Source organism: Rana temporaria, chromosome 9 (genome assembly GCF_905171775.1).
Source record: "Rana temporaria chromosome 9, aRanTem1.1, whole genome shotgun sequence".
NCBI lineage: Eukaryota > Metazoa > Chordata > Amphibia > Anura > Ranidae > Rana > Rana temporaria.
Window position 1 is genome coordinate 23,560,996 of NC_053497.1, and position 22,181 is coordinate 23,583,176.

The following is a 22,181-nucleotide window of genomic DNA, read 5'->3' on the forward strand; positions in this document are numbered from 1 at the left end:
TCTTGTCCCATAAGGGGGGCACCGAACTGATTCTTTCCCCCGGGTGAAATAATGTCTTGCTTCCCCACTGGTACTGCCTATAAGAGTACCAGTACCAGCCATTCTACTCTAATAAAGTAGAATGGCTAGTGAAGGGGAAAAGAGGGGGCTTGGGTGGCCAGGGGGGGGGGGGGGGGGTGCGGGAGTTGTCCGGCCACCATGGGAGAGACCTGTCAAAGTGGGCCAGTCTGGATGAAGTCCAGGGCCACATTTTTGTCCCAGTCCAGCCCTGGCTGAGTGCGCATTCACTGCAATCTTCCAACATGGTCATAGACAACTCCCAGTCTCTAGTAATGGTCACATGATCTAACGGCCCTTCCTGCCCCTAGGCATTAAAGGCAAAGTTAAAAGAGGTGCTGGAGGGGGATGGGAAGGGGTTAAACTGAAAGTTCACTTTAAATTTTTGTTTTTGGGTGTAGATATACTTCAACTCGCAGAGTTCTGTTCCTACCATGAAAGGGCTAGCTGGTTGTGTTTGCCCCCCCAGGTTAAATGTCTGAGCCGTACCACCCGCAGGCAAACTTTGTGGCATTTTCTTGTTTCGTCTGGCCATTTATTCCAGACTTGAGACGGAGGGAGAGAATTATTGTCAGTGCTGATTATTTCTCACGCCTGGCATCCTCCACCTTCCCCCGGGAATCCCCACTTCATATGATAGCCGGTCTCCAAGGGGCCGCATTCCATCTAACAGTGAGAAGCAGCAACAAGAAGCTACGGCTCTGCACTGAATAAAATGAGCGCCAGTAAATCTGTCCCGGCATTTTAATTCTTGCTTAGTGAAAGTCACATTAGCTGCGTGTTTTATTGTATATTAAAACAGACTTTGGCTACCTTTTATACATGGGGGGAGGAGAACTCATTTTCTGTTTTTCTACTTTCAGATGAAGAGAACGTGCAGCTGAGCATTAAATAGGGTCTTTTCTATTATATTATAACCGTAGCCTACAAAACCAGAGCCAGGGGCTATGGAGGTCTTGGTTTCCTTTCCTTCTTTACAATGATTGGGTATAGAGGGCCAGATGCTCAAAAGGGATACGCCGGCGTATCTACTGATACGCCGTCATATCCCTGTTTCTATCTTTGGAACTGATCCACAGAATCAGTTTCCAAAAGATAGGCAGAAGATCCGACATGTGTAAGGGACTTACACTGCCGGATCTTAGGATGCAGTACCGCATCCGCCGCTGGGGGCATTTCGAGTCGAAATGCCGCTTCGCGTATGCAAATGAGCACTTACGGAGATCCACGAAGCGGTTTAGCTTCGTGAAATCTCCGTAAATACTTACGTTGCAATCGTAAAATTAGGGCTGCTTTTACAAAGTGTAAACTGTTTACATCTTGTAAAAGTAGACCCTTCTTACCCGCGACGCTGTTATTTTTTTTTTTTTCGCCGTATCTTTTTTTTTTTTTTGCCGTATCTTTTTTTTTTCCCGACACAACTTTTTTTACCCGGCGCGATTCTCAAAACTTGTCGTAACGTAAAACCGCGCTATGCACGTCGGGAAAATGACATTGTGAGCATGCGCAGTACGTCCGGCGCGGGAATGCACCTAATTTAAATGGGACTCGCCCCATGAAAATAGGAACGCCTTGCGCCGGACGGATTTAAGTTACACAGCCGAAAATTTCTAGGTAAGTGCTTTGTGGATTGGGCACTTAGGTAGAAATTTTGCGGCAGTGTAACTTAAATCAGAATATTTAAGTTACGGCGGCTCTTTGTGGATCTGGCCCCGAATGTCTTAGTGACTTTAACCACTTGAGGCCCTCAGGCCTTGTTCTCCATTAAGCCCCCTGAGTCCCAGAGTGCTTCATTTTGGAAATGTCTTGTTTCCGCATCATATCCTTTAAAGGAGAAATACAACCAAAGCTTGTTTCCTGTACTTCTCCTGTGGCTCACAGGAGGGCAGTTCGTTCTGCCCTCCTGTGACGCGTTTTCAGAAGACAGCAGGCTAAAGCGTCACAGAGCCGATCCAGGCTCGGGCAAGATCGCGATAATGAAGTTGGTATCCACCCAACCGCTGAGAGCCTAAACCGGCTGCTCCCACCCCCTCCACTCCAGTGAGTGTGGGGGGCAGAGCAGAGACCTGTGAGAACCATGTGGTCGGCGGGTCTTAGTGTTAGAGCCGGCGGAGGACTAATGCTTCATCCACCTAGGTAAGCATGATTAAAAATATATATATAATATATATTCCCATGCTTCCCTTTGAAGCATTTATAGTCTTCCCTAATGTATTCTATATTATTTTTCTATTGTGCAGAGTATTGTGATAACCGCTAGAAGCTTCTTGGCTTTGCTTTCATGGAGAAATATGTTACATGTCTTACAGCATGGAGACACATGAACAGGAATATACAAGTACATGCACTGAGATAGACAACACATCCTTTTAAATCATAGAAAACATCAACTATACACTATTATACCACAGCGCCACCTGCTGCATAGATGGGTATAATGCATACAGTAATGTCAGTTTATTAACAACTTTACATTACATGCTGTTGTTCTTTTCCAATACCCCTCCGCAACAGCATTTGTCAAATTATATGCATCTTCTTCTGGAAAAAACTATGGGCTAGATTCAGGTAAGGGGACGTAAATTTGTGCGGGCGTAGCGTATGTTATTTACGCTACGCCGCCGCAATTTAGAGAGGCAAGTACAGTATTCACAAAGCACTTGCTCCGTAAGTTGCGGCGGCGTATCGTAAATCTGCCAGCGTAAGCGCGCCGAATTCAAATTGTCAAGAGGTGGGCGTGTTTTATGCAAATAAAAAATGACCCCACGTAAATGACGTTTCTCACGAACGGCGCATGTGCCGGCCGTGAACGTAACCCAGTGCGCATGCTCCTAATCACGTCGCAAATAGTCAATGCTTTCGACGTGAACGTAATTTACGCAAAGCCCTATTCGCGAACGACTTACGCAAACAACGTAAAATTTTCAAAATTCGACACGGGAACGACGTCCATACTTAACATTGGCTATGCCTCATATAGCAGGAGTAACGTTGAATGAATGAATGAATGAAAAACTTATAAAGCGCGGCGCATGCGAACTGAATCGCTTCTGGGCGCTAAAAACTATTATTATTCCGTTATGCCGGAAAAAGCCTTATGCAAACGACGTAAAAAAATCCGCCGGGCGCACGTACGTTTCTGAATCGGTGTATCCAGCTCATTTGCATATTCTACGCTGAAATCGACGGAAGCGCCACCTAGCGGCCAGCGTAAATATGCACCCTAAGATACGACAGCGTAGGAGACTTGCGCCGCTCGTATCTTAGCAATATTTAAGTGTATCTTAGTTTGAGAATATGCTTAAATATACAACGGCGGGGATTCGGACTTACGACGGCGTATCAACTGATACGCCCGTCGTAAGTCTTAGTGAATCTACCCCTATGACGTTCCTTCTATAAATGCTTGGTGAGTGCATCAGCAGTCATCTCCTCTGACGGGCAGAATTGAATGTCAATAACACCTTGCTATTGATTGTCCCTCAGTAGGTGATACTTGACATGGATGTGTTTTGTTCTAGGATTGCTTGAGCTTTATACAACCCAAAAATGGGAATTATTTTTTTACAGGCTCTAACCACCATCTCCCTCATTGGGCAGGTTGATAGCAGGGGGGCCCTTGGCTCCCGCTGCTGTCAATCAAATGCTGTGACACGTCATTGGGGGGCGGAGCCAAGCCGTCCAGCTTTGTGTCAATAGACACAGACAGGGTGGCTTGGGAACACGCACGAATGGGTGCCCCCTTGGTAAGTGGCTTTGCGTGAGGCCACGTGCCAAAGTGGAGGGGCCAGGAGCGCTGGCGGGGTGCCCCAGCGGAAGATAATTAATTAAGCTTTGACAATAAAACCTGGAAGCTGATTGGTTTCTGTGCAGAGCTGCACCAGATTTTGCACTCTCCAGTTTTAGTAAATCTCTCCCAATGGGTCACATGATAGCTGATTTAGGTAAATAAAAAGAGTGATCTTTCACCCTGTAGCCTCAGCAGTTGAGCGCATGGAGGGAAAGATCACACACTGCATATGCACAGGGCCAGATCCACAAAGAAGTTACGCGGCGTATCTATTGATACGCCGCGTAACTTCTAGTTTGCTCCGGCGTATCTTTGTTTTGTATCCACAAAACAAGATACGCCTGAAGCTGGGCTAGATCCGACTGGCGTCTTAGTACGCCGTCGGATCTAAGGTGCATATTTACGCTGGCCGCTAGGTGGCGTTTCCGTCGATTTCTGTGTCGAGTATGCAAATTAGCCAGATACAGCGATCCACGAACGCAAGTCCGGCCGGCGCATTTTTTTACGTCGTTTCCGTAAGGCTTTTTTCGGCGTAGAGTTACCACTGCTATATGAGGCGTATCCTATGTTAAGTATGGACGTCGTTCCCGCGTCGAATTTTGAAAATTTTACATTGTTTGCATAAGTTGTTCGCGAATAGGGCTTTGCGTAGAATGACGTTCACGTCGTAAGCATTGGCTTGTTGCGGGTTAATTTCGAGCATGCGCACTGGTATACCCCCGCGGACGGCGCATGTGCCGTTCAGAAAAAACGTAATTTACGTCGGTTCAAGACGTATTACCATAAAACACGCCCCCATCTTATCCATTTGAATTGCGCGCCCTTACGTCGACACAGTTACACTACGCCGCAACTTACGGCGCAAATTCTTTGAGAATACGGGAAATACGCTGTAAGTTACGGCGGCGTAGTGTATCTGAAATACACTACGCCGCCCGTAAAGAAGCGCCGCGCTTTGTGGATCTGGCCCACAGTCTTTGAATAAGGCAGCGTATCTAATCCTTTGGTGTTGAGAGCATGCCTCTAATGTCCTTGGGGGGGGGGGGGGGGGGGGGGGGGGTCTACTGTACATTTTTGCGTACAGGCTGTGTACACATAGAGGTATAGAATAACTATCTTTTTAAAGATGAAGAGTGGGTCATAATGTGCTTGGGATGCTGCAATGCACGGGGCGGGGGAATTTTATGGGAAAGGTGACCTAACCCATTAAGATGAAGTAATACCTATTTTGTTGTTTTTTCGGCTAAACAAGGCTTTTCTTTTGCTGATATTGACTCCCAAATTTTATTTTATTTTCTACTAATTTGTATGTGCTTGGGATGCTGCAGTGCATAGGGGGGGTTGTGGAAAATGTCCCCAAAAGGTGAACTAACCCTTTAAATAATTAAAATGTTTTCGATAAAATAAAAAAGGTCCATAGCAGAAAAGTGAAAATTGCTCTGGTCCATGCAGGAGCTGAAGTGGAATTTTCTTGGTGCCATTAAAAACTATTCTCTTATTTCGCTAGCGCATTATGGGAGTAGAGTAAGGTGACCAGATTTTTAAAATAAAATCAGGGGACATATTTTTTTTTTTACTAGTAATGGCAACAATCAGCGACTCTCTGCATGCCGCCCCCGCCTCACAACCTCTCAAGTCTTACTCTCCGGGCCCCGGCTACTACTGGGTGGGGAGCGGAGGAAGATCACTCTGCCAGGGAAGCCAAGGAGATAAGCAGGTGGCTGGCCAGGATTTGAGCCAAGGCAGAAGAACATGCGAGCGTAGCTGAATGGGCATGCACCCGAAACTGAAGAAATATTCCCTCCACTCTGACCAGCACATGATCATCAGAAAGGGGCACAGATAATGAAAAAAATACAACCCCCCTAAGCTAGTAGGGGTGTTTAATTCAATTTTTTTTATTTTAATTCTACACTGACTGTCTTTGAAATTGCCCCTGCCCCCTATTAAATCCAATCTGGGGACAAAACCAGGGACAGACTTGGTCCGGGGACAGTGTCCTCAATCAGGGGACTGTCCCCTGAAACTGGGGATGTCTGGTCACCCTAGAGTAGAGGGCAGGTCATTGTGTGCTGTAGGCCAGTGGCTCTCAAATATAATGAGAGCAGGGCCTGGTAAAGTCATTAGGGCCTGGTAAAGCCATCCAAAACCTTCCATGCTCCAACAGTAAAACAAAATAAAAAAATAAACCAACACATTAAAGAGAAAGTAAACACCCCTCCCCCCCCCCCAAAAAAACGGGGGGAAAAATATACTGCAAGAGAAAGGCATACGGAGCTAGTATGCATAGCATACTAGCTAATTTTGTGGCACTTACCTGAGATAGAAGCCCCCGAAGTCCTCCTCGTTCCTCTCCGCCGCCACCGCCATGTCTCCTCGCATCTTCTTCCTGTTATCGCCGCTCTGGCGCTGTGATTGGCGGGAGCGGCGATGACGTCACCCCCGCGCATGTGCGAAATCACGGCATTAACCCCGTTGATGCCATTGACAAAAATGGCACTTTCAGTGCGCCTGCGCCATTGTCTACGGCGCACATGCGCCGTAGACATCGGCGCCTGTCATTTCTGCAAATATCTCCTAAACTTTTTAGGTTTGGGAGATATTTGTTGCACCTACAGGTAAGCCTTAATCTAGGCCTACCTGTAGGTTAAAGTGGGTTAAAGGGGTTTACAACCACTTTAAAAGTATAGGACTGCAAAATATTTATTGACGTGCTTGTGTGTGACTGTGGTTAGGGCAGTGGTCATCAACCCTGGCCTGCAGGGCCCACTAACAAGCCAGGTTTGCAAGATAACTGAAATACATCACAGCTGATATCATTTGCTCCTCAGTGACTGCAGTATTCTAGACTGCATCTCCCCAAGGTAATACATAAAACCTGGCCTGTTAGTGGGCCCTGCAGGACAGGATTGATGACCACTGGGTTAGAGGACTTTAAATCAAAATTGGTGGCCCTGTAGGGTGTGAGGTTTCTGGGGGGGACGGGGGGCAACTGTAGGGGATGTGGCTTCTGGAGGGGACTGGGGGCAACTGTAGGGGGTGAGTCTTCTGGAGGGGATTGGGGGCAACTGTAGGGCGTGAGGCTTCTGGAGGGGACTGGGGGCAACTGTAGAGGGTGAGGCTTCTGGACGTGATGGGGGCAACTGTAGGGGATGTGGCTTCTGGAGGGTACTGGGGGAAACAGTAGTGGGTGAGGCTTCTGGAGGGGACTGGGGGCAACTGTAGGGGGTGAGGCTTCTGGAGGGGACTGGGGGCAACTGTAGGGGGTGAGGCTTCTGGAGGGGACTGGGGGCAACTGTAGGGGGTGAGGCTTCTGGAGGGGACTGGGGGCAACTGTAGGGGGTGAGGCTTCTGGACGGGACGGGGGGCAACTGTAGGGGGTGAGGCTTCTGGACGGGATGGGGGGGCAACTGTAGGAGATGTGGTCTCTGGAGGGGTCTGGGGTCTCTCCAGAAGGCTGGGTGCTTTGCAGGGGTGCTTTAGGATATTGAAGGCCAAAGAGGTGGGTAAGGTGCACTGTGGGACACTTGCAGTTTGGGAGCAGCATGGGGGACTGGAGGCTCTGCTGCAGGATGGGAGGTACTGTGGGAGGCTGGGCATTACTGCAGGTGGTTGAGGGCTCTCAATTGGCCTAGAAATACTACAAGCCACTGTGGGGGTCAGGAGCACAGTGGCAGCACTTGTAAGTTAAGGAATCTTCAGTAACTGTAGGGGGTGAGGCTTCTGGAAGGGACTGGGGGCAACTGTAGGGGGTGAGGCTTCTGGACGGGATGGGGGGCAACTGTAGGGGATGTGGCTTCTGGAGGGGACTGGGGGAAACGGTAGGGGGTGAGGCTTCTGGAGGGGGACTGGGGGCAACTGTAGGGAGTGAGGTTTCTGGACTGGACGAGGGGCAACTGTAGGGGATGTGGTCTCTGGAGGGGTCTGGGGTCTCTCCAGAAGGCTGGGTGCTTTGCAGGGGTGCTTTAGGAGATTGAAGGCCACTGGAGGCTCTGCTGCAGGATGGGAGGTACTGTGGGAGGCTGGGCATAACTGCAGGTGGTTGAGGGCTCTCAATTGGCCTAGAAATACTACAAGCCACTGTGGGGGTCAGGAGCACAGTGGCAGCACTTGTAAGTTAAGGAATCTTCAGCTAGAGGAAGGCCGTGGCCCCGTGGTTGAGAACCACTGCTGTAGACAACAAGCTTAACAATTGTTTTTTTCAAACATCTTCAGAAAGCAAGCAGATTGACCCCATCTCCAATATAGAGACCACCCTTGATAACCTCCCTTATATCTAACTGATTTTATTTTTCATCTCACCACCAGAATGGAGCAGATCCCGAGGGAAGTGCCGACTCTGGAAGCCTGAGAACAACTCTGCCTGACATCTCTCTGGTACGTATTGTTGCTGATGAGATGCTTAATTATAGGGATCCTTCAAAGTGATCGACAGTCATAGAAAAGAGCTGCTGTGGTATTTTTCCATCAAACCATTCCAATAAAACGTACACATCAAAGTCAGTACAAACACAGGTAATACTGCTAATAGCTTTACAAAGACTCCTTTATCTTCAGTAGAGTCATGAGGCACAGAGCTGAAAATAGCACCGGCACATCCAGAACGATTCCGTCTACCCCGAGGGCCCATTGCTAAGCTCTACAAATTAAAAGCCATGCATTATGGATGATCTTCCCATTAATCTGGACCATTCCTGGACAGGTCAATAGTTTTTCTCATAAGGAGCTCATATCACAGAACCCGTTCAGCAGAGAGAATCCAGTTTGTATGCAAAGCTGGAGAATGGAAGGAATTTCATGCTACTTAACTCCTGATTAACATGATAATTAGACATTCAATTGTTGGGCAGAACATGCTTTGAGCTGACATACTAAGAAATGGGAAAAAACTATTTACATTTTGATTGAATTTTTAGGTAGTTAAACTTTATGCCTAGGATCCTAATAAAAACGATGCCTTGTTTCATTATTCCCAAGATCATTTTCTGTGCCATTAGCGGTTGACGTTCATCATATTAACCCTTTCTGGGGCATTTTTTCATTTTTGTACATGTTCAAAAAATTATTTTAGGCCTGAAAATTTGTTAAATCCCCCCAAAACATTAAGGGGGCAGATCCACAAAAGTATTACGCCGGCGTATCTCTTGATACGCTGCGTAATTTCAAATTTTGCGCGTCGTATCTTTGTTTTGTATCTTCAAAACAAGATACGACGGCATCTCGGCTAGATCCGACAGGCGTACGTCTTAGGCCCCGTACAGACAACCGAACATGTCTGCTGAAACTGGTCCGCGGACCAGTTTCAGCAGACATGTTCGGTCGTCTGTACAGCCGAGTGGACAGGATTCCAGCATACATTTGCCCGCCGGGCCTTTTTCGAGCGGGCAAATATTTCTAAACATGTTTAGAAACATGCCCGCTGGAATCCTGTCCGTCGGACATGTTCGGTCGTCTGTACAGACCTACCGTACATGACTTTGACGCATGCGTGGAAGCATTGAACTGCCAGGGCCGCGCACGTCGCCGCGTCATCGTCGCGGCGACGGCGCGGCCTCGTCGCCGCGTATCGAGTACGCGCGCATTTCTGTATGATGGTGTGTACAGCCATCATACAGAAATCTCCGGGCAGACATGTACGCTCAAAACGGTCCGGCGGACCGTTTTCATCGTACATGTTTGCCCGTCTGTACGAGGCCTTAGTACGCCGTCGGATCTAAGCTGCAATTTTTCGGCAGCCGCTAGGTGGCGTTTCCGTCGAATTCCGCGTCGAGTATGCAAATTAGCTAGTTACGGCGATCCACGAATGTACGTCCGGCCGGCGCATTTTTTTACGTTGTTTGCGTTCGGCTTTTTCCAGGGTATAGTTAAAGCTGCTATATGGTGGCGTACTCAATGTTAAGTATGGCCATCGTTCCCGCGTCAAAATTTGATTTTTTTACGTCGTTCGCGCAAGTCGTTCACGAATAGGGATTTGCGTAAAATGACGTCACCGCCGTAAGCATTGGCTTGTTCCGGGTTAATTTCGAGCATGCGCACTGGGATACCCCCACGGATGGCGCATTCGTAGTTAAAAAAAACGTCGTTTACGTCGGGTCACAACGTATTTACATAAAACACGCCCCCATCACAGATATTTTAATACCGCGCCATTACGCCGCCAAAGATACACTACGCCGCCGTAACTTACGGCGCGAATTCTTTGTGGATTTGAAAAAAATATATAAGTTACGGCGGCGTAGTGTATCTTAGATACGCTGCGCCCGGCGGAGAGAAGCGCCAAGGTATGTGGATCTGGCCCCTATATATTTTCTGAAAGCAGAGAACCTGGATACTAAAATGGTGGTAGTTCCAATCTCTTATTTCATACAATGCTAGATAAATGTTTTTTTTAACCACGTCAGATCCCGCCCATAGTCAAATGACGTCCACAGATGGGATCTCCCATCCTGGGCTTCCCGGCCGCCCCCCCCCCCCCCGAAGCATCGCTCGGGACCCGGTGCGCGTGCCCATCGGCCACAATGTCCGCCGGGCACCCGCGATTGCCCGCAACCATGGCAGGACCGTGGATCTGTGTGTGAGGAGACAGATGAGTGTTCCCAGTACAGAGGAACACAGATCAGTCTCCTCCCGTTGTGAGTCCCCTCCCCCTACAGTTAGAATAACTCCCTAGGGAACGTATTTAACGCCTTCAGCGCCCCCCCCTAGTGTCAACCTCTTCCCTGTCAGTCACATTTACACAGTAATCAGTGCAGGTTTATAGCACTAATTGCTGTATAAATGTGAATGGTCCCAAAAATGTGTCAAAAGTGTCCGATATGTTCGTCACAATAAAAAAAAAAAAAAAAAAAATCGCAGATCGCCGCAATTACTAGTAAAAAAAGAAATAAAAAATCAATAAATCTATCCCCTATTTTGTAGACGCTATAACTTTTGCGCAAACCAATCAATAATTGCTTATTGTGATTTTTTTTACCAAAAATATGTAGAAGAATACATATTGGCCTAAACCGGGGAAAAAATTATTGAATTTTTTTTTAATTGTGATATTTATTAAATCAAAAAGTAAAAAATATTGTGTTTTTTTCAAAATTGTCGCTCTTCTTTTGTTTATAGCGCAAAAAATAAAAATCACAGAGGTGATCAAAATGCACCAAAAGAAAGCTCTATTTTTGGAGAAAAAAATACGTTAATTTTGTTTGGGTGCAACGTCACACGGCCGTGCAATTATCAGTTAAAACGACGCAGTGCCGTATCGCAAAAAGTGCTCTGGTCAGGAAGGGGGTAAATTCTTCTGGGGCTGAAGTGGTTAAGCATAAAAAATACACTATCTAATTGTAGGCCCTACATACGCAATGTTACCCAATTTCCTGGTAAAATATAAAAGTTGAAGTTACGACGAGTAAATAGACACCCAACATCTCAAGCCTTAACAATCCAGTGCAAGAGAAAGAAGAATAAGTAATAATAAATAATAATAATAATAATAATAATAATAAAAAAAAAAATAGCAATTTACCCCATATAAAAAGGTAAAGATATCAGCTGGGTCCTGATAGAAAAAAAAAATATTTTGATGTACTTATCTATAGGATATGTATAATTTCCATAGTTGTCTTTGATAAAGAAAGAGGAAAATGCCTCAAATATCTTGTGGAAAAAAATAATTCACTTTTTTTTAAATATTAAACATGACCGTTCCTTCCAGCCCAGGAACTGGTTGGTCCAAAGTCAGAAACTCAATGTTTAAAATAAAATTCTCGCAAAGAATAAAAAATAACCATTACATCGGAAATTCAGCCAGCGTTTCAAAATAAAGATCCAATCTGCAAAGTATCTTAATGTTGTTTTTGCATTGATTTTGAACATTGAATTTGTAACTTCGGACCAGTCAGTTTCTGAGCTGGAACTTCAGGGTTTTAGTATTCAGTTTTTAAAAGAAATTTTAATTTTTTTTTTCATTTTTTCATAGACATTTTCCTCTTTTACAGTATCTTTCGCTCTCTCTTTGATTTACTGTATACATATGAGAGAGAGAGAGAGAGAGAGAGAGAGAGAGAGAGAGAGAGAGAGAGAGAGAGAGAGAGAGAGAGGGAGAGAGAGAGAGAGAGCCTTGATTTTTCTCATCTAAAAAAATAGTGGGCCAGATTCACAAAAGGGATACGCAGGCGTACCTGCTGATACGCCGTCGTATCTCTGTTTCTATCTATGCGACTGATTCATAGAATCAGTTATGCATAGATATCCCTAAGATCCGACAGGTGTAATAGTTTTACACTGTCGGATCTTAGGATGCAATACCGCGGCCGCCGCTGGGGGGATTTTGCGTCGTAAACCAGCGTCGGGTATGCAAATTAGCAGTTAGGGCGATCCACAAATTTTTTTCCCGTCGTTACGTCGCCGCAAGTGTTAGTTTGCCGTCGCAAAGATAGGGCTGCTTTTACAAAGTGTAAACTTAGTACACCATGTAAAAGTATACCCGTCTTTCCCTCGTCGCTTTCGATTTCTTTTTAAAAAATAATTTTTCCCAGCGCAAGTCTTTTTTACCCGTCGCGATTCACAAAACATGGGCGCGTCGTAACTTTGCGCAAAGTACGATGGGAAATTTGCGACGGGAGCATGCGCAGTACGTCCTGCGCGGGAGCGTGCCTAATTTAAATGGGACTCGCCCCATTCGATTGTGTCCGCCTTTGCCCCGGACAGATTTAGGATTCACCGCTGCAAATTTCCAGATAAGTGCTATGTGGATCGGGCACTTAGCCAGAAAATTTGCGGCAGTGTAACCTAAATCGGTTACGTTACGCTGCGCCGCCTGCCTGTGAATCTGGCCCAGTATTCTCAAAGTTAAAGTGGATGTAAACCCAAAATTTTTTTTTTTTTTATTTCACAATGTAGAGAATAGGATTTCCTATCATCTGTGCCCAGTCTTGCCACACAGCTTGTAGACATACACAGCTTCTTGTCTATGTATATTCTGATGGCTGTTTGCACTGAACTGTGGATCACCCCATATTTAGAAAAAATGTAATCAAAACACAGGAAAGACAGCCAATCCTGGGAGAGCTGGACGGGAGAGGAGAGGAGGAGAGGGGGGATGTGAATTGTGCACTTTACAGAAGCTGTGCATGTCTGCAAGCTAGTGCACGAGATATGTAAATGACCTGTCACTCAAGCAAGGACTTTGGTCTTTATCTGGAAGTCCGTTTTATTTCACTGAACAATAAAAAGAGGATTGCTCAGCGCTGGATTAACTCTGTGTGGCAAGACTGGGCACAGATGATAGGAAATCTTATTCTCTACATTGTGACATAAATATATATATATATATATATATATATATATATATATATATATATATATATATATATATATATTTATATATATATATATATATTTGGGTTTACATCCACTTTAATGTTAAATTGTGAGTGTTCTCAGCCTTCATTTAATTTAGAACGCTTTAAAAAAAAAAAAAAAAAAAAAAAAGCTTTATAAGAGCACTTAAAAAAAAAAAAAAGCTTTCAAACAAATCTTTCCTTGTTTGTATATGTGCCAGTTATATAGTCAATTTTTTTTAAATAGAGCCCCGCTAAAAAGTTCAACTCTTTAAAAAAAAAATCTTTATAGTTTATAAAGGGATACATTTTTATTGTTTTGCCTGTTTTTCTTTTGACTTTTTTCTTTTGTTTATATGTGTCTCTTTAATTTTGATATAATAAAGTATTATATTATTAATATTTTTTACGCATATAATATGAATTAGTAGCAATGGTATCTTAGGCATATTCTTCCTTTCCCTGGAATGAGGTTTTTATTACTTTCTGTGTCCACTGTAGAAAGATTCCCTCTCTCTAGCTTTTCACACAGAGTGATGGGAATTTCATTATTTTAAAATTGCACTGTAACGATCAAAGAGATAGAAGGGAAAATTGTCCAACCGACAGGAGATTGCTTACTCTATCCAAAAGTGACAACGTTTTGGCTAGAAATTTTGCTGCAACAAATACACTTTCCAGTCTTCCAAGTTCCATAGACAAGGCCTACATAGTCATTAAACATAATATATTACATCATAAGTTTTACATAATATAACATCTTTTTCAAAGAACCTTCTACAGGGAGTGCAGAATTATTAGGCAAGTTGTATTTTTGAGGATTCATTTTATTATTGAACAACAACCATGTTCTCAATGAACCCAAAAAACTCATTAATATCAAAGCTGAATATTTTTGGAAGTAGTTTTTAGTTTGTTTTTAGTTTTAGCTATTTTAGGGGGATATCTGTGTGTGCAGGTGACTATTACTGTGCATAATTATTAGGCAACTTAACAAAAAAAATATATATACCCATTTCAATTATTTATTTTTTACCAGTGAAACCAATATAACATCTCAACATTCACAAATATACATTTCTGACATTCCAAAACAAACCAAAAACAAATCAGTGACCAATATAGCCACCTTTCTTTGCAAGGACACTCAAAAGCCTGCCATCCATGGATTCTGTCAGTGTTTTGATCTGTTCACCATCAACATTGCGTGCAGCAGCAACCGCAGCCTCCCAGACACTGTTCAGAGAGGTGTACTGTTTTCCCTCCTTGTAAATCTCACATTTGATGATGGACCACAGGTTCTCAATGGGGTTCAGATCAGGTGAACAAGGAGGCCATGTCATTAGTTTTTCTTCTTTTATACCCTTTCTTGCCAGCCACGCTGTGGAGTACTTTGACACGTGTGATGGAGCATTGTCCTGCATGAAAATCATGTTTTTCTTGAAGGATGCAGACTTCTTCCTGTACCACTGCTTGAAGAAGGTGTCTTCCAGAAACTGGCAGTAGGACTGGGAGTTGAGCTTGACTCCATCCTCAACCCGAAAAGGCCCCACAAGCTCATCTTTGATGATACCAGCCCAAACCAGTACTCCACCTCCACCTTGCTGGCGTCTGAGTCGGACTGGAGCTCTCTGCCCTTTACCAATCCAGCCACAGGCCCATCCATCTGGCCCATCAAGACTTACTCTCATTTCAGCAGTCCATAAAACCTTAGAAAAATCAGTCTTGAGATATTTCTTGGCCCAGTCTTGACGTTTCAGCTTGTGTGTGTTGTTCAGTGGTGGTCGTCTTTCAGCCTTTCTTACCTTGGCCATGTCTCTGAGTATTGCACACCTTGTGCTTTTGGGCACTCCAGTGATGTTGCAGCTCTGAAATATGGCCAAACTGGTGGCAAGTGGCATCTTGGCAGCTGCACGCTTGACTTTTCTCAGTTCATGGGCAGTTATTTTGCGCCTTGGTTTTTCCACACGCTTCTTGCGACCCTGTTGACTATTTTGAATGAAACGCTTGATTGTTCGAGGATCACGCTTCAGAAGCTTTGCAATTTTAAGAGTGCTGCATCCCTCTGCAAGATATCTCACTATTTTTTACTTTTCTGAGCCTGTCAATTCCTTCTTTTGACCCATTTTGCCAAAGGAAAGGAAGTTGCCTAATAATTATGCACACCTGATATAGGGTGTTGATGTCATTAGACCACACACCTTCTCATTACAGAGATGTACATCACCTAATATGCTTAATTGGTAGTAGGCTTTCGAGCCTATACAGCTTGGAGTAAGACAACATGCATAAAGAGGATGATGTGGTCAAAATACTAATTTGCCTAATAATTCTGCACTCCCTGTATAAAAGTGGAAAGGAGTTGTGGGTAACCAATATGTTGGCATAGCAGGTCGATCAGTGAATTTCCTACCCACTAGGTTTTTAAGGTATCCCTTAGGCCGGGTACTCACGAACAAACATGTACGGTGAAAGCGGTCCGTCGGACCGTTTTCACCGTACATGTCTGCCAGAGGGCTTCTGTACGATGGTTGTACACACCATCGTACAGAAGTCCGCGCGTAAACAATACGCGGGGCGTGTCCGCGTCGCCGCCGCGGCGATGACACGGAGAAGTGGGCGGGCCTGCCATTTAAAGGCTTCCACGCATGCGTCGAAGTCATTCGACGCATGCGAGGGACGGCGGGCGCCTGGACATGTACGGTAGGTCTGTACTGACGACCGTACATGTCCGAGCGGGCAGGATTCCAGCGGACGGTTTTAAAACACGTCCACGAATATTTGCCCGCTGGGAAAAGGCCCGGCGGGCAAATGTTTGCTGGAATTCGGCCCACTCGCGCCTACACACGACCGAACATGTATGCTGAAACTGGCCCGCGGACCAGTTTCAGCATACATGTTTGGTCGTGTGTATGGGGCCTTAGCCTCTGCTAAATACTGGTGGACTGGACATCAGTATCCCTGGCCAGTTTTTGCGATTCGGCACTGCATCGCTTTAACTGACAATTGTGCGGTCGTGCGATGTGGCTCCCAAACAAAATTGGCGTCCTTTTTTTCCCACAAATAGAGCTTTCTTTTGGTGGTATTTGATCACCTCTGCGGTATTTATTTTTTGCTCTATAAACAAAAATAGAGCGACAATTTTTAAAAAAAATCAATATTTTTTACTTTTTACTATAATAAATATCCCCCAAAAATATATAAAAAAACTTTTTTTTTTCCTGTTTAGGCCGATACGTATTCTTCTACCTATTTTTGGTAAAAAAAAATTGCAATAAGCGTTTATCGATTGGTTTGCGCAAAATGTATAGCTTTTACAAAAAAGGGAATAGTTTTATTGCATTATCATTAATAATTTTTTTTTTTACTACTAATGGCGGCGATCAGCGATTTTTTTCGTGACTGCGACATTATGGCGGACACTTCGGACAATTTTGACACATTTTTGGGACCATTGTCATTTTCACAGCAAAAAATGCATTTAAAATGCATTGTTTACTGTGAAAATGACAATTGCAGTTTGGGAGTTAACCACAAGGGGGCGCTGATGGGGTTATGTATGACCTCATGTCTGTTTCTAACTGTAGGGGGGTGTGGCTGTAGGTGTGACATCATGGATTGTGTTTCCCTATGAAAGGGAACACACGATCGATGACAGCGCCACAGTGAAGAACGGGGAAGCTGTGTTTACATACAGCTCTCCCCGTTCTTCTGCTCCGGGGACCGATCGCAGGACTCCAGCGGCGATCGGGTCCGCGAGTCCCGCGGTCACGGAGCTTTGGACCGGGTCGCGCGCGCGACCCCACGGCTGGGCTTAAAGAGCCATGTACATTGATGTGCCCAGCCGTGCCATTCTGCCGACGTATATCGGCGTGAATGGGTCCTTAAGTGGTTAAGAAACTGTATTTTTTTTCCAAAAAAGTGCACTTGTAAGACCGCTGCGCAAATACAGTGTGACAGAAAGTATTGCAACAACCGCCACTTTATTCTCTAGGGTGTTAGAATAAAAAATATATGTTTGGGGGTTCAAATTAGAGGGAAGGAGGTGGCAGTGAAAACAGACAGGGGAAGCTCCATTAGCATTGCTGGTTGTCTTGTCATACCAACGGCCACCACAAGATGGCGCCAGATCACAGAAGGAACCATAGGCCTGCAGAAGGCCACAAAGCCGCGGCCTCAATTAACGGCCGGCGTGGCCCGATGCGATCTCGCGGCGGGGGAGGTGGGGGCGCACGGAGACACAGGATACCCCAGCTGTGCCTCCCCAGGCGCCAGGTAGCTAATTCTAGTCACAATTGCAACCTGGCGCCCGGGTTTTGTCGAACCCTGTGTTAATACATTTATTTTATTTGGCGTCATGTTTAAAGAAAAATATTATTAATAGCGAGAGTCAGATGTGGTGGTGATGTTTCATATTTGTACCATAGCCAAGGTAGTTTCAATATACAGTATAAACCTCATGCCGAAAGTCTCATAAGTTCTAATATGTTACTGTAATTTCAAAGGATGGTTTGACAGTTTGGTTGAAAGCACAAACAAATGTGACAGTTTCCATTCCTGGCATGCATGTTTTTTTTAAACCATTAAATTGATGGGTTTAGTTCCACTTTTAATATAAAAAATAAATAAAAATGTTATATGTATTTTAGCTTAAACAATGGCTACATAGTCATTCCGTTAAAGTTCACATCTATGGGATATTTTATGGCACAAAGTAAATTTTTTTTTTTCATTCCTTAGGATGATGTCAACTCGCTCTTAGAGGAGCCTCCGTCATTTCGGCCAGCTCCACCCCCTCCTCTTGCAGAAGAATCATCTTCCGTGCTCAGAAGGCAAAATGGAGAGCGAGCGCCACGTCCTTCTTCTGGTTCATCACAGTCCGGGCTCTTCTTCACTGCCCCCGCCCATCCCAGTCCACCATTGCCCCCTCTGAAATCACCCCCAACCCCAAGCCCTCCGCTTCCTCCTCTCACTACACCGCCCACCTCTCCTTATACCCAAAATCCAAACCAGGCGATATATGCCACCATTTCACCCAGAACACAGACTTCGCCACGTCCTGCAGCCCAGCTGGCTCTGGTCACGCAGGTACCTCTACCCCCCTTCCCAAGGGTCCAGTCCCCTACCAGGTTAAAGCCTATGATGGAAAGCCCCCCACATTCTGCTTCTTCTTTGCATCCTGATCAATCAGAGGCTCACACTACGCAACATTTTGTCATGGTGGAGGTTCACCGGCCCAACAGCGAGCCTGATGTGAATGAGATACGAGCTGTACCACAATCACGAGGTAAGGGCCTTAACTTTTAGCCTAAGGAGCAGCTACTTTATAACGTTAACATTTAAAAAAAAAAAAAAATTGATTTCCTAATGCAACAGCAAGCAGCAGGAGAGGACTCGGCTGGTGGCCAGGGGGGCATTTGCCCTATAAGCCAACTCTGATAATGTTAGGATAGTTGGGTTGGGTATAGACTGTCCCTACCATGAAAGAGCTAGTTGGTTGTTTTTGCCACCCCAGGCCAAAGGTTTCCAGCCCTCCTAAAGGCTGAAAAACAATAAACTGGCCCTTTGTTTGAAAAGTTTGGAGACATCTGGCCTAGGCTTATGACATCATGCACAGCTCTCTCTCTCACTCACTCTCGTGGAAGAGGGGGTGAGTCATAGGAAGGCCAATGAGAGCTACAGAGCTAGAGGTGTGCCTCTGTGTGTCTGTGTAAATCCAGGAAGTTTACAGGCAGCAGCTTCAGCTGCCCACAGTTAACATGGCTGCAGACTTAGTGGAGGGAGATTTCTGCAGCATATTTGGCAAGTACAGAAGCACAGTATATATAATATAATATGCAAAAGTGGTTGGAGGGAAGCTTCAGAATGGCAAAGATGTTTTTATTACAAATTATGTGAGCAGACTGCAGTTCCTCTTTAAGAGCGATCGCACATGAATGAATCAGAATGGTCAGACTATAGAGCCGTTACTTGATAGCTTTTGTATTTGGCAAGTTGGCATTCTTCTTACATGAAAGATAAATTGTGTAATGCAGAAAACGCTGTGATCATCAATCCAGGAACTGCGGATGTCTGGTCACCGGGATATTTATACAAGTGTATAAGGATAAGTATCTATACATTCAGAGATAGAGGTTGTAGAATTGCAATACTCTTACCATCCTGTTATCTACATGATTGCTGTCACCCGGGGTACTCTGCTTCTATTCTTCAAGTGTTACATTGGATTCACACAGTTGCATGAACGTACTTGCAGGCCTATTAATGTGTGTTGAGTTAAAGTGGTTGTAAACCTCAAATATGTTTAGCACTCTAAGCACTCATTAGTATGTACTTATCTCAATTAGGAGCACTAAGTGTAATTTCTGTCCGATGCTTTGTTCCTCTGCTATCAGCATGAATATTTTCTAACAAGTTTTCCTAACACCAGGAGCAAAAGGGTGACAGGGGAGGGAGCTTCAGCAGATTGACAGCCTCAGCAATGTACCTGTGTGCAGGGGGGGGGGGTGTCTCTTCCCACCAATCAGCTCTTGGAGCTCTCCTCACTGAGCTCTGCAGAGTGTAACTTCAGATCTCCTCACCATTTTTTTCTGAACTCTCAGACAGGCTTTTAAATTCAACGGATGTAGAGAAGAGAAGACTGCTGAGGATTTGTTTTATCTCTGTGTATCACCTGAGGATGGTCTCTTTACTGAGTACCGTATTTATCGACGTATACCGCGCACTTTTTTCCCCTTAAAATTCCTGCGCTCAGTTTGAATGCCTGCGCCGACATATACAGAGTGCAGTACACTCGGCTACATTCGGCCAGGCTCGGCTTCGCTCGTGCTCACGCATAAACGTCACAGAGCGTGAGCACGAGCGAAGCCGAGCCTGGCCAAATGTAGCCGAGTGTACTGCACGACGGTATATGTCGGCGCAGGCATTCAAACTGAGCGCAGGAAGCGGCGATTCGACGGGTAACAGCGCGGGAGGACACCACCGAAGCCGCAGATGGACGCCGGGCTCGACGAGGAGGATACCACCGAAGCCGCAGACGGACGCCGGACCCCGCACCCGACGAGGAGGATACCACCGCAGACGGACGCCGGACCAGACGAGGAGGACACCACCGAAGCCGCAGATGGACGCCGGACCCGACGAGGCCGCTGCGCAAGACACCAAAACTGTAAGTACTAAAATGTTTTTTTTACAGGAATGCGGGTCCACATAAGGGGTGCACGCTATACGCCGGAGCGCGCAATACCCCGATAAATACGGTATATGTAAGGGTTTACAACCACTTATAGGCAGCCCATTAAAGTAATTGGAAACCCTCACCGTGTTAAACAACCCATTCAGTTTAAAATAGAAATGAAAGAAAAACCATTTCCGTATAGATATAAAAAAAAAAAAGACATTATAAAAACCTTTTTTTCCCTTTTATAAGTGACCACATACCGTATTTATTGCGGTATAACGCGCTCCCGCGTATACCGCGCACCCCTAAAGTTGCCCCGAATCCTGTGGAAAAAACGTTTTTTTTGTACTTACAGTTTTGGTGTCTTGCGCGGCGTCCATCGGCGGCCTCGTCGGGTCTGGCGTCCGCCTGCGGCTTCGGGTGTCCTCTTCGTCGGGTCCGGCGTCCTTCTGCGGCGTCCTCGCGTTCTCCCCGCTCGTTTCCCAAGCCGAGTTTGAATACTGCGCCGACATATACAGAGCGCAGTACACTCGTGTATTGTCAGGCACGCTCGGCAACTCTCGCGCTGACGTCCTGTACGTCCAGGACGTGAGCGCGGAAGGAGCCGAGACTGCCCGACTATACCCGAGTGTACTGCGCTCGGTATATGTCAGCGCAGTATTCAAACTCGGCGCGGGAAAGCAGGTATCGGCGTATACCGCGCACCCACGATTTTGCCCTGATTTTCAGGGCAAAAAAGTGCGCGGTATACGCCGATAAATACGGTAATCTCTGTTCTCAGCTGCATAGGAGCTAGGGGAGGAGAAACAAGAGCATACTGATCTTCCCAGTAAAAGGCTGTGCAGGGAGAGGGTGCCAGGACAAGTCTAATCATTGGAAAAAAACAGGCTGAGTTCCCAGAATAGCTGATCACAGTGTGCCCTGTCGGGAGGAAAGCAGAGGGACAAGCAGGAACTCCAGGGATTTCACACAAAGGAAGTGATGCAATGAGACAAGGGCAGACCTACAGAGATGTAAAGACGCTCTAGCTCCGACGCGTTTCGTCATCAAGATGATATGAGAAGCGGGGCCATCTTACTACACCATCCGGTTTTTATAGTGTCTGGTAACCTATCAACCCGGAGACATCTTAGGGCCAGATTCTCAAAAGAGATACGACAGCGTATATCCAGATACGCCGTTGTATCTCTGAGTTTGGCCGGTCGTATCTATGCGCCCGATTCTTAGAATCAGTTACGCATAGATTTCCCTTAGATCCGACAGGCGTAAGTCTCTTACGCCGTCGGATCGTAACTGCATATTTACGCTGGCCGCTAGGGGCGTGTACGCTGATTTACACGTCAAAATTTGTAAATCAGCTAGATACGCGAATTCACGAACGTACGCCAGGCCGACGCAGTACAGATACGCCGTTTACGTTAGGCTTTTCCCGGCGTAAAGTTACCCCTGCTATATGGTGGCGTAAGTGCGGCGTACCAATGTTAAGTATGGCCGTCGTTCCCGCGTCAAATTTTGAATTTTTTACGTCGTTTGCGTAACTCGTCCGTGAATGGGGCTGGACGTAAACCAATACGTCCTTGCGGCGTATTAGGAGCAATGCACACTGGGAGATTTCCACGGACGGCGCATGCCGTGAAAAACGTCAATCACGTCGGGTCACAAGTTATTAACATAAAACACGCCCCCCTGTTCCAAATTTGAATTAGGCGGCCTTACGCCGGCCTTTTTACGCTACGCCGCCGCAACTTACGGAGCAAGTGCTTTTAGAATACAGCACTTGCCCTTCTAAGTTGCGGAGGCGTAACGTAAATCGGATACGTTA

At 45.7% G+C, this 22,181-nt stretch overlaps 1 protein-coding gene across 2 annotated transcripts in view; it reads left to right on the plus strand.

Annotated features, from left to right (window-relative positions):
• The window catches only part of WHRN (whirlin), a 248,078-nt gene that overhangs the window by 183,969 nt on the left and 41,928 nt on the right, over positions 1–22,181 (plus strand). For both annotated transcript variants that reach the window (XM_040322973.1, XM_040322972.1), the window contains 2 exons: positions 8,156–8,224; positions 17,920–18,466. In XM_040322973.1, the coding sequence (XP_040178907.1) occupies positions 8,156–8,224; positions 17,920–18,466 (616 nt within the window). The remainder of the gene's footprint in view (positions 1–8,155; positions 8,225–17,919; positions 18,467–22,181) is intronic.